At 41.9% G+C, this 15,569-nt stretch overlaps 1 protein-coding gene across 1 annotated transcript in view; it reads left to right on the top strand.

The window, feature by feature from the left end:
* Positions 1 to 15,569, top strand: part of ADAMTS16 (ADAM metallopeptidase with thrombospondin type 1 motif 16) — a 174,710-nt gene that overhangs the window by 90,295 nt on the left and 68,846 nt on the right. The window contains exons 14-20 of the mRNA XM_024752503.1: positions 1,307 to 1,402; positions 6,144 to 6,292; positions 7,480 to 7,652; positions 9,470 to 9,600; positions 11,550 to 11,673; positions 12,082 to 12,326; positions 14,166 to 14,304. Coding sequence (XP_024608271.1) covers positions 1,307 to 1,402; positions 6,144 to 6,292; positions 7,480 to 7,652; positions 9,470 to 9,600; positions 11,550 to 11,673; positions 12,082 to 12,326; positions 14,166 to 14,304 — 1,057 coding nt within the window. The remainder of the gene's footprint in view (positions 1 to 1,306; positions 1,403 to 6,143; positions 6,293 to 7,479; positions 7,653 to 9,469; positions 9,601 to 11,549; positions 11,674 to 12,081; positions 12,327 to 14,165; positions 14,305 to 15,569) is intronic.

Genomic DNA, 15,569 nt, shown 5'->3' with positions numbered 1-15,569 from the left:
ATTTATAAAGGAGATTTGAGAATTCGTTTTATGAAGGTAAAATTAATATGGATTATTAAAAGAGAAACCCTTCAAGAGTTCACTCACACAATGCAGAAGGTCTCCTGTGAGCACATCTCTAGCATCACTGAAACAGAAAATAAAGGCACAAGTGCCGTGAAATGCCATCTTTCAAGCAATATTAGGTGGAAGTTTTGCTGTGTTGCATTTTCTTTGTAACACAAAAACCCCAGTAGATGCAGCTATTAAATGACTTGGGAAATAGTGCAGCACTTGTTCAAATGTTCAGAACAGTTGTGCAGATAATTTAAGAAATGTTTCCGTCATGTGCAGTTGAAGCTACCACCAGCATTCCTGAAGGTCCCATCATTTCATGAGTCCCACTGCTGACTGCCCTTCACTAAGATGTTCCTTTGGGCTCAAAAGGATATAGAAGTCAAAAGAATTCCTTATACTTGGAGAGGCCTTTATTGTGTATAAATCTCAGATCTTGTTTTATTTTATTGACAAAGCAGCCATGTGGGCTTTCCTTCCTCTGCACACGTCTTTCTTCTTTCTCATCTTCCTTTGCACGAACCCTTCATTCCTTTTCCCTTGAATGTGCCGTCCTTGAGCTCAATAGTTGGCTCAGATGTCCATCTTCTCTGACTTCTTCCCTGGGTCCTCCAGGCCAAGCGCTTTTCTCCTGGCAAGCCCACCCCGCACTGTGTTCTTCCCCTTGTAGGGGCACCTCTTCCCATGTGCACCACACAGTGATTTACAGCTAATCTATCCCGCTAAGACCATTCTTGAGAGGGTAGGTCTGGTCATATTTCTTATGGAACCTCCTGCCTAGTAAGATAACTGGCATATTCTAGGACTTCATTGAAGATTTGGGGATGGTGGATGAGTGGGTGTGTGGATGAATGGATAGCTGAATAGAGGAATGGACAAGGAGAAGTTAGTGAAAGGTAGGATGGAGAATTAATTATAAAATGTTAGGTTTTACTGGGTTTTTTAATTTTAATATTTCACAGTTTTCTTCAGTGCCTGGATTAAGCATATTTTACTTTTTAATTTAGAAAGTGTAATTTTGTTAAATGTATGATGAATAAATATAAATAAATAGAGCTTCAGGGATAGAATTAAGTTGAAGCAAGTCTAGAACATGAGTCTTCTAGATCCTCACTCTATCATATGCACCTACTCCTAAGTAGATGTCAGCTTTCAATTTATATCAGTTGTTTTTCCCTTAATTTTTTCAGTGATATTTTTCAGAGTTGTATGGATCATTTGTAATACTAATGACCTTTTTTTTCTCCTTTAGGATATCTGTAAAGCCCTGTGGTGCCACCGGATTGGGAGGAAATGTGAGACTAAATTTATGCCAGCGGCAGAAGGCACAACTTGTGGACGTGACAGGGTAAGAAGCTAATCTTAGGTACATACGTCATATTCAAATGTCAGTCTTTCAACCATGCATCTTTCCTCTGCTTGCCTTGGTATTTTTTAAGCCCATCCTTCTGGTATATCTGTCCATATCTATACCCATGTCAAAAGATTGTGTTTAATTTATATTAATTCTATGAAGAGGACTCCCCTTCATACTTTTCCAATCATATAATTGATGAACTGCCTGGAATAAATAGACATAAATGTCAGGCAACAGGTGATGGCTGAATCTGTTTAATGAAGGAAAACGTTAAACTCTTGACCACCTTTTAATCAAATAAAGAACCAGCATTCAGCAGTTCTGTTAAAGCCTCAAAGCATCAGCTTGAAGACTGTGGAATAGATCCTTCTGACCTATTGTTGCTCTGTGAAAATGAGAGAGGTGCTCTAGTGGGGAAAAGAAGAAATTCATAAGACAGCAAGTTTATTACTAACTGGGGGGCAATGACAATTCTGTCATTACCACTTAAAAATAAATTATCTTAACAGTCAAGAGTAATCTTTTAACCCTTTTGACTTAAACTGTGATTGTATTTTTTTCAGAATATAAAAGACTATTGATAAAGATAGAAATATATTGGAACCAAATTGTCACTGTAACCATTTTCGTCCATATGTATCTGAACGTTTTCGTGATGCTAATGAGTACGAAATAGAAATCTATGCCTAAATATCATTGATCCAGGATGTTTGAAGTCCGAAGTAAGCCTATCACACCATAAACATGTTTAAATGTGAATACAAAGAGAAAGGATTTAAAGTATTAGGACACAGTGCTAACATAATGCTCTTGGGTTGAATTATTGCAAAGCTGACTGAGGAAATGAAGAGAAATGAAGTAAACTTGCTTAAGAATAGCACCCAGTGACCATCCATCCTACACATGTTAATATGCTTTATTTTCAGACTTTCCCAGGGTGAGACTGATATTTAAATCCTTCTAGGGGTGTAGGCAGCAGTAAATTAATCCATAACAAAAATGTCTAATTAAAATGCTTTCAGTTTCTTGAAAGGGAAAATAGATTTGCTTAGGTACTGCAATGTGGAAATACCAACCGTCACGGGATACCAGGAAATTTACCTGAACATTAACTGCAGGTGATCACGATTCTTTGTACATAACTTATTAAAACTGACCAAGTTTTGCAAATCTGATAGTTTGCCAAATTATGCCTATTTATGGAAAGATTGGCAGCCCTTCCATTGTTGCCTTGGTGATGGTTCACACCGGTATGGTGTGGCTCTCCAGGTGTCCTACTTTCTTTAAAATCTACTATTTTCCTTGGATGAAGTTACAGCTGTGATGCCACCCATATATTCTTGTTACGTTCTATTTACCTTAAAAGCAATTAAATTGGTTTTCATTAGTATTTTAAAATATTTTTTTCCTGGTGTTTCCTCATATTGAAAAGAATTAAAGCACATTAAGCTGGACTGGATGCCTACAAATTACACAGCAGTGAGTGTTCTGCCCAGGAGTGAATGGCTGCCCAGTGATGCCATGCTGGGACAAGCATCAGAAGTTCATGTAAAAGCCCCCTTTCGTGTTAGTTGAGTCATCCTGTATCACTGGTCCACAAGTGTCCATGAGGTTTATTGGTTGAGAAGCATGCATTACCAAAAGTCAGTATCTCAGTACTTTGGAATATTCCAGAACAATGGATGGGCTGTAGATAACTGACAACAACTGTACTGCTTCTGTGCATCTTTCTCCTAGATGGGAACCTGTTTTCCTCCATCAGCTACCAATGCTGAGGCTCTGCATGGGTATGCATGCTGGTGAACCTGAGTGGTCAGTGCATCTTTCAGTGGCAAGCGCTGTACCGAGAACGTTATATACATTGAATTGTCACAGGCACCCTGGACGGTGAGCCTAGGGCAGCCCCCCACTGTACACCAAAGAACCCTTCCAGGAAAAAGACACTCGGTTTCTCTGCTCTCATGCCATGAGAAATCCAGAACCGGAGTCAGGACCACAGCCTGTATGCATGCTGAAGCAGATTCCGGTTCTTTAATGATCCCTAGTAGAAAATTAAACCATCTCTCACTTTGTGATTACGTTGCAAATGGTCCGAGGCACTTGGCCTGTGTCATTGCATTGGGTCCTTGGAACAAGCCAGTCTGGTGGTTTCCCTCATCCCTGATGTTCACAGGAGGACGGACAGGCTCAGGGCACCTGAGTCAGTGCCCCAGGTCACACACCTGGTTGAAGTGATACGCGGGGCTCATTTTCACCTCAAGAACGGTGTACGTTCTTGTGCCTCATTATGCTGCTGCCCTGTCTGTACGGGGTTTAAGTGTAACAGTGGATTCCTTGAACAGTATCACAACAGGGTGTGAGCCTTATCATGACATCACACTGTCCAAGATAAAGCCTCTTTCATAAGCCACACTCTCCATTGGTAAAATGTAAACTTGTGATAAACATGGGATTGTTCTTAGAAATACAACTGGTGCTTCAGTATGTGTCCATTTTATGTGTCCATTTCACACAAGGGTCTTACCCCCGACCACCCCACTGACTGGCTCCACAGGTCTGTGACCTGCATGAAATTAGACTCAAATTGTATGTATGTATGTCCGTGTTTGTGTGTCTACGTGCACCTAGGCATTCCCCCCAACCTCCTTGGGAGAAGATGTAGTGCTTTCTCCTCAGAATCTCAAAAAGTTTTCTTAAATAATTTTTAAGGATAGTCACTTAAGGATACTCCTGGGCATATATCCGGAGAAAACCATAATTTGAAAAGATACATGCACCCCAATGTTCATAGCAGCACTATTCACAGTAACCAGGACATGGAAGCCACCGAAATGTCCATCGAGAGATGAATGGGTAAAGATGTGGCACATGTATACAATGGAATACTACTCAGCCATGAAAAGAGAATGAAATAATGCCATTTGCAGCAATGTGAATGGACCTAGAGATTATCATACAAGTGCAGTAAACCAGAGAAAGATGAATATCATATGATATAACTTATATGTGGAATCTAAAAAAATGATACAGATGAACTTACTTATACACAAAACATAAATAGACCCACAGACATAGAAAACAAACTATGGTTAACAAAGGGAAAGAGGGGTGTAAATTAGGAGTTTAGGGTTAACATATACACACTACTGGATGCAAAATAGATAACCAATAGGGACCTACTGTATAACACATGAAACTACACTCAATATTTCTTAATAACCTATAAGGGAAAATAATCTGAAAAAATGGATATATATATATAAGTATAATTGAATCACTTTGCTGTACACCTGAAACTAACATAACATTGTAAATCAACTATGCTTCAATTAAAAAAAGGATACTCTGGCAAAAACAAAAAACAATGCATTTGTAAGACTGTTAATTGCAGCAATAATTATCAAAGCAAAAGCCTGGAAATGATGCAAATGTCCATCAGAAGGGAACTGGTTGGAAATATACCTAATGGAGCGTTTTGTAACTGCAACAGAGGAAAGAGGGATGTGTCTATCTTCTTCTGTGGAATGAACTACAGAACATATTGTTAAATGAAAAAGCAGGATGGAAAAAGATGTGGATAATATGGGTTCATTTATGAAAGAAAAGGAAATGCCAGTCTGTATATAATTACTTACATTAAAAAATAAAAGGATAAACTCTAAATTTAAAAAAAACATAAACATTTTCTGTAATTTTAAAACAAAACTAGACCAAATTTTATTAAAGTAATTCATAAACATCCCAAGCAAAATGAAACAATCTAACCTAAATAGGTTCCATTTAGGCTTTAAGTCAAGTTATTGGCTTAACTATGACCACAACAGAGGAATTATCCAAGTGACTTTAAAACCCAGCACTTTGTGCAGCTCAAGTAGAGTTCATCCAGTAGACACCAAGTACTGCAAGGAACCATAAACAGTTCAGCAATCATATCGACATTGACAGGTTGGATTTGCTCTTCTGAAACTATTATTTTTATAGACTCCTACACAACCCTTTGCTGGCAGAATGTCAATTGTGCCCAGTGAATGGGTCCATCAGTGGGAAAACCAACACCATTGAATGCACGCTAGATCTTGTGTAGTTTTTGCATGTGGTGGAAGTGAAGAAACCATGTAGATTTTAGCAGAATTAACATCTATGAACGCTTCTCTGGAGAAAAGGGAGCTGATAACATCTCCAGCCTTGTAGGGACAGGAGGAGCCCTGTGTGGGTTATTTCGTGTCCTTAGAAAGCTGTGTGACCTCTGACATGGCTCCCAGCCCAGGTGCTTTGGAGCAAAAGCACAGAGCACCGGCCAGAAATGACAAGGTGTTGAGCCACATGGAACCTCCAACTGGATTTTTCTACCTGACAGTCAGTCTGTTCCGACAGTGAGAAGTGAAGAGCACATTGTTTCCAGGAAAGGTTAGAGCTCCTACACCTGAGAGGTGAACAATTGGACTGAGTGTTCCTGCAACACAACTTCACTACACGTGTTAGGTTCCAGCAGCTCAGACAGAAGTTTGAAAATGATTTTGCTCCGTACCTTCCCTTTATGTGGATTTATAGAACAAGGCTAGGTCTGGAAAGAAGAAAAGAAGCTGCATTAAATGTATTTTTATTATGTGCTACCTGAGGGTAGGGATACTGATGTCTGCCTATGTGACCAAACTCCCCTCGGTTCAGCATTGCAGTAGTGATGTACTACCCACAAGTCATATCACTGTTTTGTTTTGTTTTTAATTTTCAGTGGTGCCGCGGAGGGCAGTGTGTGAAATATGGTGACGAAGGCCCCAAGCCCACCCACGGCCACTGGTCAGACTGGTCTCCCTGGTCTCCTTGTTCCAGGACCTGCGGAGGAGGTGTGTCTCACAGGGACCGGCTCTGCACCAACCCCAGGTGAGCGCACTGGACCTCCCCCCTCATCAACACCCATCTCTCTGCTACGAACTTTCCAAACAGCATGTAGACATAAGCTCAGTGAAAGTAATTCTGTACTCCCCATATTACTGTAAAAGAACGCTAAGTCAGAAAGCCCTTTTACTCAAGCATTTATTATACAACAATGTCTCTGTGGTATAATTTAAGGTGCTTATAACTACCTGACCACAGCAAAAGTAACGGAGCCAACAGTGATATTCAAGAACTGGATTTTAACCATGCTTACATGAAATACCAAGGTTCTGCCTAAAATAAGGAGATAAATCATAAGTATAGAGAACCCAAATCAATAGATAAGAATCAGTAAGAACAATCTTTTCATGTGAGAAAACCAAAGTCTTGGTTTTTCATCAAATATATTTCCCTTCACAACATGTGGTCTCAGTGTGTCTTCTGTAGACGATGAGAATGTTCAAAGCAGTCACCAATGCAGTGGAATGAAGGGGTCTTTCAGTTCTCCTTTTGCACCTATATGTGTTTAACTTATGTTAAGACTAAGTAAAATGATTTATTTCAGTCCTGTCTTTAACGCATGAGACCTGATTGGTCCCCTTCATCGACAGGGTGCTCTCGTGCTGGTGTGTCCACGTGAATTCTAAGGGGTGAGAGGGGTGTTTGCTGTCTCTTCCAACCAGTGGAAGACAAGTGCTTGTTCTGTCCCCATGCGGTGTCCTCGCCTTGTCGCAAGGAGGCTGGTAGGGGAAGGAAGTTGCCATCTGGACAGCAAAGTAGTTGAATTTCAGTCTCAGTTCTGCTTTTTCCCAGCTGCCCTCCTGTAGTCATCCCCTCCTTTATGGAATTCGGAGAACAACGATGCTCACCCTGCCCCCTACAGGGAGATGAGAAAATACGTGCAAACTCACTTCCCATATTCTAACCTGTTCTACCCATGTTGCAATTATTTGCAGACTCACTAGAAAAGGAAAATACTACCCATATCATTAATATGTAAGAAAATGCCAGTGCCTTCTTAGGAATGCACTTCTTTTAACTGGTGACGGTAAGTGTCTTTACTTAATGGTCACCAGTTTCCTATGTTAAATCTTTAACATTATCTGCTCCATCTCCCTAATAAGCCTCATTTCAAGGGAGGGGTGAGTAGCTATTCAAAGGCAAGGTTTCTAACTGGACGCTATACATTCCAGACCATCGAATGGAGGGAAGTTTTGTGCGGGATCCACGCGAACTCTGAAGCTTTGCAACAGTCAGAAATGTCCCCATAACAGTGTCGACTTCCGTGCCCTGCAGTGCGCCGAGTACAATAGCAAACGGTTCCGAGGATGGTACTACAAGTGGAAGCCGTACACCCACGTAGAAGGTAAATCTCAAATCCCACTTTCTGGTGGCAGCCTCGGGCTTCTTTACTCTTTAAAGAACTATGTGATTGATAGCGCGCATCCGGATAGACCTAAATTGCTGTTAGGGCAACGTCACAGGTTCTTTCCCTGTTGCTGGTTTGATTCTGTCCGCCTGAAGGTCACTGGTATCTTATCTAAACTTGACCAGCTGTGGGCTCAGAATAAAAGCAAACAAGATAGAGAGCATGTGCAAAAGACCATGAAATCTTTAAAGAAGCGATAAAGCACTCAAAGTAGACGATTTATTGGTAATGAATCAATTCTTTTTTAATACAAATCATGGTAGTTGATGGTGATATGGTGTTGAGTATGTCACCCATTGAACACTCATCATTGCCAGAGAATGAAAGCAAATTCGCGTCTTTTGGAAAATCAGATAATATACTACATATCTGGAAATTCTCGATCTACAACTTATAAACCAGGAAGTTTATTTGTACCATATATAAGACTGTACTCTCCAGTTGAAGAGAAATATGTGTTGGCCTTCTGATCATAGTAACTTGAACTCAGTAGCTCAAGTAGCATAATTTGAAGATAAATTCAAAGAACACCTAAGCAACTCATTCTTTGAAAATGAGAGTACTGTGTTATCCAAGAAACACTCGAGAAATACGTAAGTTGAGCCATCTCATCTGGCACTTAACTTTTACCATCCCAATATATATAATGTTATCATGGTGAGAGTTTTATGGAATCAGCAAATTCTTGAAGGAAAATGTAAGCAGTTTCAAACAAAGCTTTTTTTGTTGGGTTTTTACTCCTAAAATTAAGTTAAGAAAAATTAAGCCAGCGAGAAACAAAGGCACAGGAGAAAATAGTAGAAAGAACTTCGAAATTGGGCTCAAAAAAATCTGTGTGCTATTTCTGGCTTTGCTAGTCTGCAGTAAAGAAATTCGTTAATCATGGAAACACATATTAAATTTGATTCTTAGAATTATTCAGTTGGGTTTCTTATCCTGCACTATAAAGAAGATACTTGTGCATGAGTCTCGGGCCTGTGAAAACTCCTAAGGCAGATAATTTTTTTATTATCAACTGTTCTCTTCTTTACCAAGAAGAGAACAAAGGGGAAAAAAAAAAGTTCCTACAAAAGTTCATGTTAGCCATATAAGTCATAAATCCTTGAAATGGATTACCGAGGGAGTATATGAACTTGATCTGCCAATCTGTAGTAAATAATGAGACCTATATTCTCCATGTATCAGTGTTTTTTGACAATCCATTATATTTATTTAAAAAACAATGTTCTCTGGAGATTTCATCCAAAAGTTATTCTCTTTATCAGTTTAAAAATATTATGTATTTTAGTAAATGCATTAGCTATTAAGAAATTTTGTGATTATTTTGAGTATTTTATTACATTTTATTTGTAAGAACTTTGTGTATTGCTACAAAATAGTAGTGACTTTTTGCATTTCTAGAAAGAGTAATTAACTATACTAGTAAAATCAGTGAACAGTAATGTAGTTCAAGTCAACAAATGTTTATTGAATGCCTACTATGTGCCAACCACTGTGTACGGAGCAAGGACCGATAAAGGACACAGTCGAAAAAAAATAATAGTGAAGCTTTAAAAAATATTTTAAAAAATTCAAGGGGAAAAACCAAGCCTGAAGAGGCAATTTATAAAAATGTCTTTGCAATGTATTATTGTGTGGGAGTTATTTTATGGGCAAAAAAGAAAAAAAATAGTCTATCTAAAATTTAGAGCAAAAAAATGATCAGAGCTTAAGTATCTTTCTTATTTGTGTTTGTGTGTGTATTTCTTTTTAAGATCAGGACTTATGCAAACTCTACTGTATCGCAGAAGGATTTGATTTCTTCTTTTCTTTGTCAAATAAAGTCAAAGATGGGACTCCATGCTCGGAGGATAGCCGTAATGTTTGTATAGATGGGATATGTGAGGTAATAATGATCATTCATTCATTCAACAAACATCTCCCAACAGTCTGCTTTATGCCAGGCATCCTGTAAGGGGCTAGAGAGACCAGACATTTAAAACACACCCCTCCCCTCCAAATCACATCCCAGAGGGAGAGAAAGCCAGATGAACATCTATGGAGACAGGCAGTGGCTTGTGGCAATGGAGGCGTGTGCAGAGAGCATGGCGGGGGGAAGGGTGGAGCTGATTCTCTCTTAGATGTGGACCTAAGAGATTTGTAGGGTTCCTCAGGGAAGGGAAAGGGAAGAGGGGTGTTGGGGAAGCAGGGAGGGGAACACAGAGATACAGGAAATCATGGGATGGTAGGAACCAGTTCAGGGGTCAGAGTACCCAGAGGCAGGCAGGAGCTGGGGGATGCTGAGGAGGTGAGTGAAGGGGAGAAGCTTGCAAAGGGCCATTTGCTGTGGGGACGAGGACTTGGGGTTTTTATCCACATGTCCCTGTGGAAGGCACTGGGACTGGGGACGCGTAGAGTCGCCCAATCAGACGGCAGTAGCACCAGAGTAAATGAAGGCAGGGACAGCACAGAGACAGGGGCCGCTTCACTGCTGTCGAGGGGTTCTCGGGAAATCGGCAACCTCACTTCTGTTGGAGAGGGACTCAGGGCACAGGCTGGGAAAGATAGGCGGCTAAGTGAACGCAACGTTCTGAGCTTGTTACCAGGCACAGAAGTGAGATGTAGGAAGAATTTTATTATAAACAAAGGGAGGGTGTTACATGCAATGGTCAGATACACTGCATGTAAATAATGGGCTTTTCAGTGAAGAAGTTACTCAATATTCGTATTCAGTGGAGTCCAAAGACCTTGTGGTTCCAGGTCTGATTTTCTTTAAGGTGTGACCACAGTAAAGTTGAATCATCCCCTCAGACCCTCAGTGTAATCGTTTGAATGCATGAAGATTAGACTAAATGATTCTGTTCGGATCTCTTTCAGCCTTAAAATGCTCAACTGTCCACCCATTGTGTCTAATTATCAGTTGATTTGTTAAATATGTCATTGTTTTTATGTATTCTTAATGATACAGTATCACAATCCTTTATTTGTAATTCTGAAATCCAAAGATGTGTGAAATGGAAAGTTTATTTGACTGTAAAATATAAGCAGACCTGAATTTATTTGGTGGCAAAACTGTCTTGAATTGATACGACTATCTTCAGTTATGTTTATCCCGCTCACTATAGAGATGTGCGCATTTTAGAAACATCGTTGCTGTCCGGAGCCCTGCAGGGACTCTCACATCATATGTGTGTTAATTACCTTCCCACAACCCAAAAAACTCTTGAGTTCTGAAATGCATCTGGCCCTAGGATTTCAAACAAGGGATTGTGGACTATAGTTCATCCATCATTTCTGAATGGATTTTTTACATAGCTAGCCTATATTCTTTGCTAGGAAATGGAAAATTGGCAAGCATCACAGAATATATAAACAGCTGCTAAAATTCTAGACAGTAGCCAAATGTGCCTTTTACATAATTTACTGCTGGGAATAATCGCCCTGTGGCCTGTGTTCCTTCTTTGCCTCTGCACAAGGCGATTCAAAAAAGCACAAGGCGAATTCCAGTGGAAATTCGTGAGGCCACATTGCTTGTCATTTGGGCTAAGTGCTTTATATCGGTCTGAAATTTACCCACGTCTCCAGCATGACAACCCAATAGGTTTAATTCTGGGCTCAGTGTAGGACAGTCGTGTAAAAACGCCAAAGAGGACAGGGTATGTTTGCCATGCGAAGCTCTCCTCCTTTGGATGGAAGCGTAGTTGACAGTCTCGCAGTGCACATACTGGGTATCCAATAAATATTTGTTAACTCTCCCGTGTTGGTGAAACTTTCAACTCGACGGGAAAAGGTTTGTGACTTTGCCCCTGTTGTCTTGTCTTTCATGAATGACACGTGACCTCGTCGGTCCCACAGAGAGTGGGGTGTGACAATGTGCTGGGATCCGATGCTGTGGAAGACTCCTGCGGTGTGTGCCGGGGAAATAACTCCAGCTGCACAACGCACAAGGGCCTCTATGCCAAGCAGCACCGTGCCAACCGTGAGTGCACCCACCGGAGCTGCCTGCCTGGCTGATCAAAGGGCGGAAGGAACCACCTGGTGGGAAGGATGGGCGGTGTAGTGCAAACAGCAGAGTCCTGAGATCCCTACACAGACTCCTTGCCTGCTTTGCTTCTCAAACCTTCTGTTTTGATTGGAAGTGGTTGCTAGGGTATTTGAATTCAAGTGGTTTTTAGACACAGTGAATATTACAATAGCTCTGCTCCAATTAAAAAAATAAAAAACTCATTTATAGGACTCATGCAACTGGATTGCCAAAACAGATCTCCAGTTTCCAAATTCTGATTCTCAGGGTTTGGTTATGGAGAACAGCAGGTGCTTAGGGATTTGCCTTGGCAGTACTGAGTGAAGCATCACATCCTCCCCCTTCCTGTCTCCTTTGCCCTAGAGTATTACCAGATGGTCATCATTCCTTCTGGAGCCCGGAGTATTCGCATCTATGAAATGAATGTATCTACCTCCTACATTTCTGTGCGAAATGCACTCAAAAAATACTACCTGAATGGACACTGGACAGTGGACTGGCCCGGCCAGTACAAGTTTTCAGGAACTGCCTTCAACTACAGACGGTCCTACAGGGAGCCCGAGAGCTTAACCTCCCCTGGGCCAACCAACGAGACATTGATCGTGGAGGTAGGTTCCAGCCTCTTGGTCTCAGGGCTTGGATTTGAGGTCTTAGGGTGTTTTTGTAGGTTCAAGGCTACTGGAAAAATATTACACCCACACAAAATTGTTTTCAATTAGATAGTGTCTCAGAAACAAAACTAATCAATACATAGACTAAATGGGCCAATGGACTTGTTTTGATCGCCTTTCATTTCTAGGTGTGGGATGAGATTTGTAATTACGCATATCATGCAGTCCCCATTTTTGCATCTTGATCAGTCGATTTTGACAAAAATCTGCTTCTCTCCTGTAAGCTCTGTGGCTCTGAGAAGCAGCCACTGTGGGTGGCTCTGTGTGTGCCTGTTTGGGTGGGACCAGCATTCTGCCGCGTTTTGTGGAAATGGGAGTGAGATGAGAATCCACCACCTGGGCCCAGTGCCTGGCAGGGGACTGCACACTCACCCCCTGCGCAAGCCCCTCTGTGCTCTACCCCAGATGGCAGAGGCTCACGACACACAAACGGGCATCTCTAACAATGTAATTTGTCCTCATGGCGACAGGCAGTACACATGCTAATTCCCTACTTTTTTTGTATTTCTGTGCACACTTAAAGAAAAGACTGGTTCAAAAGTTGCCCCCTCAGCCCACACCTATGGGTGCAGGTGTGAACCATCCACAGGCCCTCCACCTGCTCTCCAGGCCTGGCAGCCCCATCCCGGTGTCCTTGCATCTTCCTGGGAGACACCCCATCTCCACACGTCCTACTGCCATCGCCCCTCCTGACCCGGAGCTGCTTCCTCCGCCCCTTTATAAACATGTTCACTGTGAATTTCTGCCTTGATTATTTCTCTCCCCCCATCTCAAGCTTTTAGCTTTAATGAGGAAAGAGAGATCGGTCAGGGTTGAAGGTAGTTGAGGCTTGTTGGGAACCTGTTTCCTATGCAAGGGGCTCAGGATGTCAGGCGGCAGAGTGGCTCAATGATCATACATTGAGGCCACCTGTCCAGGGCTCATACCTGTCCTGAAGCATCTTCTCCAACTAGACTCGAGCTATGTTGTCAGGGAGGGAACTGTGGGGCCAGGGAGTTTAGGGAAGCTCCAGTGACTTCATCCACTGGAACCTCCCATCAGGGACCAGTGAGACTCCAAACTTCAGAGATGGGATTTCTATTAACAGGCTAATGGTGAGGTTTCCAGAAAAGCCTCTCACCCAGGTCAAGGGATCAATACCTTTATAAAGGAAAAAGTAAGTGGTCCATGTGGTCGAGTTTCCAGCTAGGAGATGAAGAGTCCAAACGCAATTCCATGTGCTGAGCATTGCTCACAGGTGTACCCAAGCTGAGAGATCTTTACTAGTAAGATGTTTTTCTCCTGGAGCCATACAGTGCATGCCAGTAGGCCAAAGTCCTCTGCATCCCATCACAGGAGGAAGTACTCAGAGTTAGCCTTCATCCTGCATGGATGAGATCCATTCACCTGTTCTTGGTGGTTTGGAACTCACTAGGAATTGTGAAGGTGCTTTTTAGGTATCATTTTCTGATTTGCTCAGATGGAGAGCTCAGATGGAGAGCATTCCCACGGTAACATGGAGGGAAAGAACCAAATGCTCTTGTTAGGTGGTAAAGGCTGTGGAAGAAACACTAAATGTAAGGCAAAAGAGTCAAATGTCCACATATTTTATAGATGTCCTTGTGTCTAGTTTAATTCCTGTTTAGAAAGTTAATGTAAAATGTGGAGGATGGACAGTGTTTATTACTGTAATCTTCTGATGGATATGTCTGGTGTTTCAAGTAGTTTAAAACAAATTAGCTTCTATTTATTGGTTCTAATTTAACTCATTATCTTTTTCCCTTTCTTTTTTTATAGCTTCTGTTTCAGGGAAGGAACCCGGGTGTTGCCTGGGAATATTCTGTGCCACGGTTGGGGGGTGAGAAGAAGCTCAGCACCCAGCCCAGCTACACGTGGGCCACCATCCGCTCCGAGTGCTCCGTCTCATGTGGAGGGGGTAGGTCACTTCCCACGGCTGTCCTGGTGATAGGCACAGAGGTGCCAGGTGCCTTAGGACCATGGGGCACACTGCCCTGGTCCTCATCACACTGCCCTGGTCCTCATCACTCTGCCCTGGTCCTCATCACACTGCCCTGGTCCTCATCACTCTGCCCTGGTCCTCATCACACTGCCCTGGTCCTCATCATTCTGCCCTGGTCCTCATCACGCTGCCCTGGTCCTCACCACACTGCTCTCGTCCTCATCACTCTGCCCTGGTCCTCATCACTCTGCCCTGGTCCTCATCACTCTGCCTTGGTCCTCATCACTCTGCCCTGGTCCTCATCACTCTGCCCTGGTCCTCATCACACTGCCCTGGTCCTCATCACGCTGCCCTGGTCCTCATCACACTGCCCTTGTCCTCATCATGTCCTGATTAGAGACCAGGGCTTGCCCTGGTCCTCATCACTCTGCCCTGGTCCTCATCACTCTGCCCTGGTCCTCATCACTCTGCCCTGGTCCTCATCACACTGCCCTGGTCCTCATCACGCTGCCCTGGTCCTCATCACACTGCCCTTGTCCTCATCATGTCCTGATTAGAGACCAGGGCTTCTGCCTGAAGGAAGTACTAACCTTTCTAGAGGCAGAGTAGAGAGCAGTGCTGCTGAGTGTTACTTGAAGACTTGAGCTGTTTTCTCTAATTCATCTATGTCAGCGTGTGGCCTTAAGGTTTAGTGAATTGGTTTCTGCTTTTCATCTAATTTAAGATTTTTGAAAGGGTAATCTTAATTGAGACTATTAAAATGGAATTCACTCAAATTATTATACATTTCATGTTTATGATGAGAAATAGAAACTTGCATGGAAACTATAGTGATACAGAATGAGGTTTTTATCAAATGGTCTTGTTCAAAAAGTTTACTGGAAAAATTTTGCTGTCAAGTCATATACTTAAATTCACTCAGAAAGTGTAAGAATTTTATGAAAGTTGCTGTGAAAATGACAAGAAACAACATGTCGAAAGAAGAATTTCACATGGTGATAGATTGGTTTATCATCTTAATACCATAAGAATTTTAAGCCCATGATTAATTGATAAAGCTAGTTCACTAGAGGGATATTTTTAGCTTAGAGCCAGTATGCACTAACTGGTAAAGGGTGGAGAATAAATACGTGCAAACTTAGAAACAAAATATTAAGTTCTCTCTGATTTTTAAGAAACAGACAAGTTTCCATTCGGACAAATGGATTTCAGCTTTGTGCATTCCAGTTTTTAATAATTAA

The sequence above is a fragment of the Neophocaena asiaeorientalis genome, unplaced genomic scaffold, assembly GCF_003031525.2.
Source record: "Neophocaena asiaeorientalis asiaeorientalis breed wild unplaced genomic scaffold, Neophocaena_asiaeorientalis_V1.1 scaffold52, whole genome shotgun sequence".
Lineage (NCBI taxonomy): Eukaryota > Metazoa > Chordata > Mammalia > Artiodactyla > Phocoenidae > Neophocaena > Neophocaena asiaeorientalis.
This window is presented reverse-complemented; position numbering and strand designations above follow the sequence as displayed.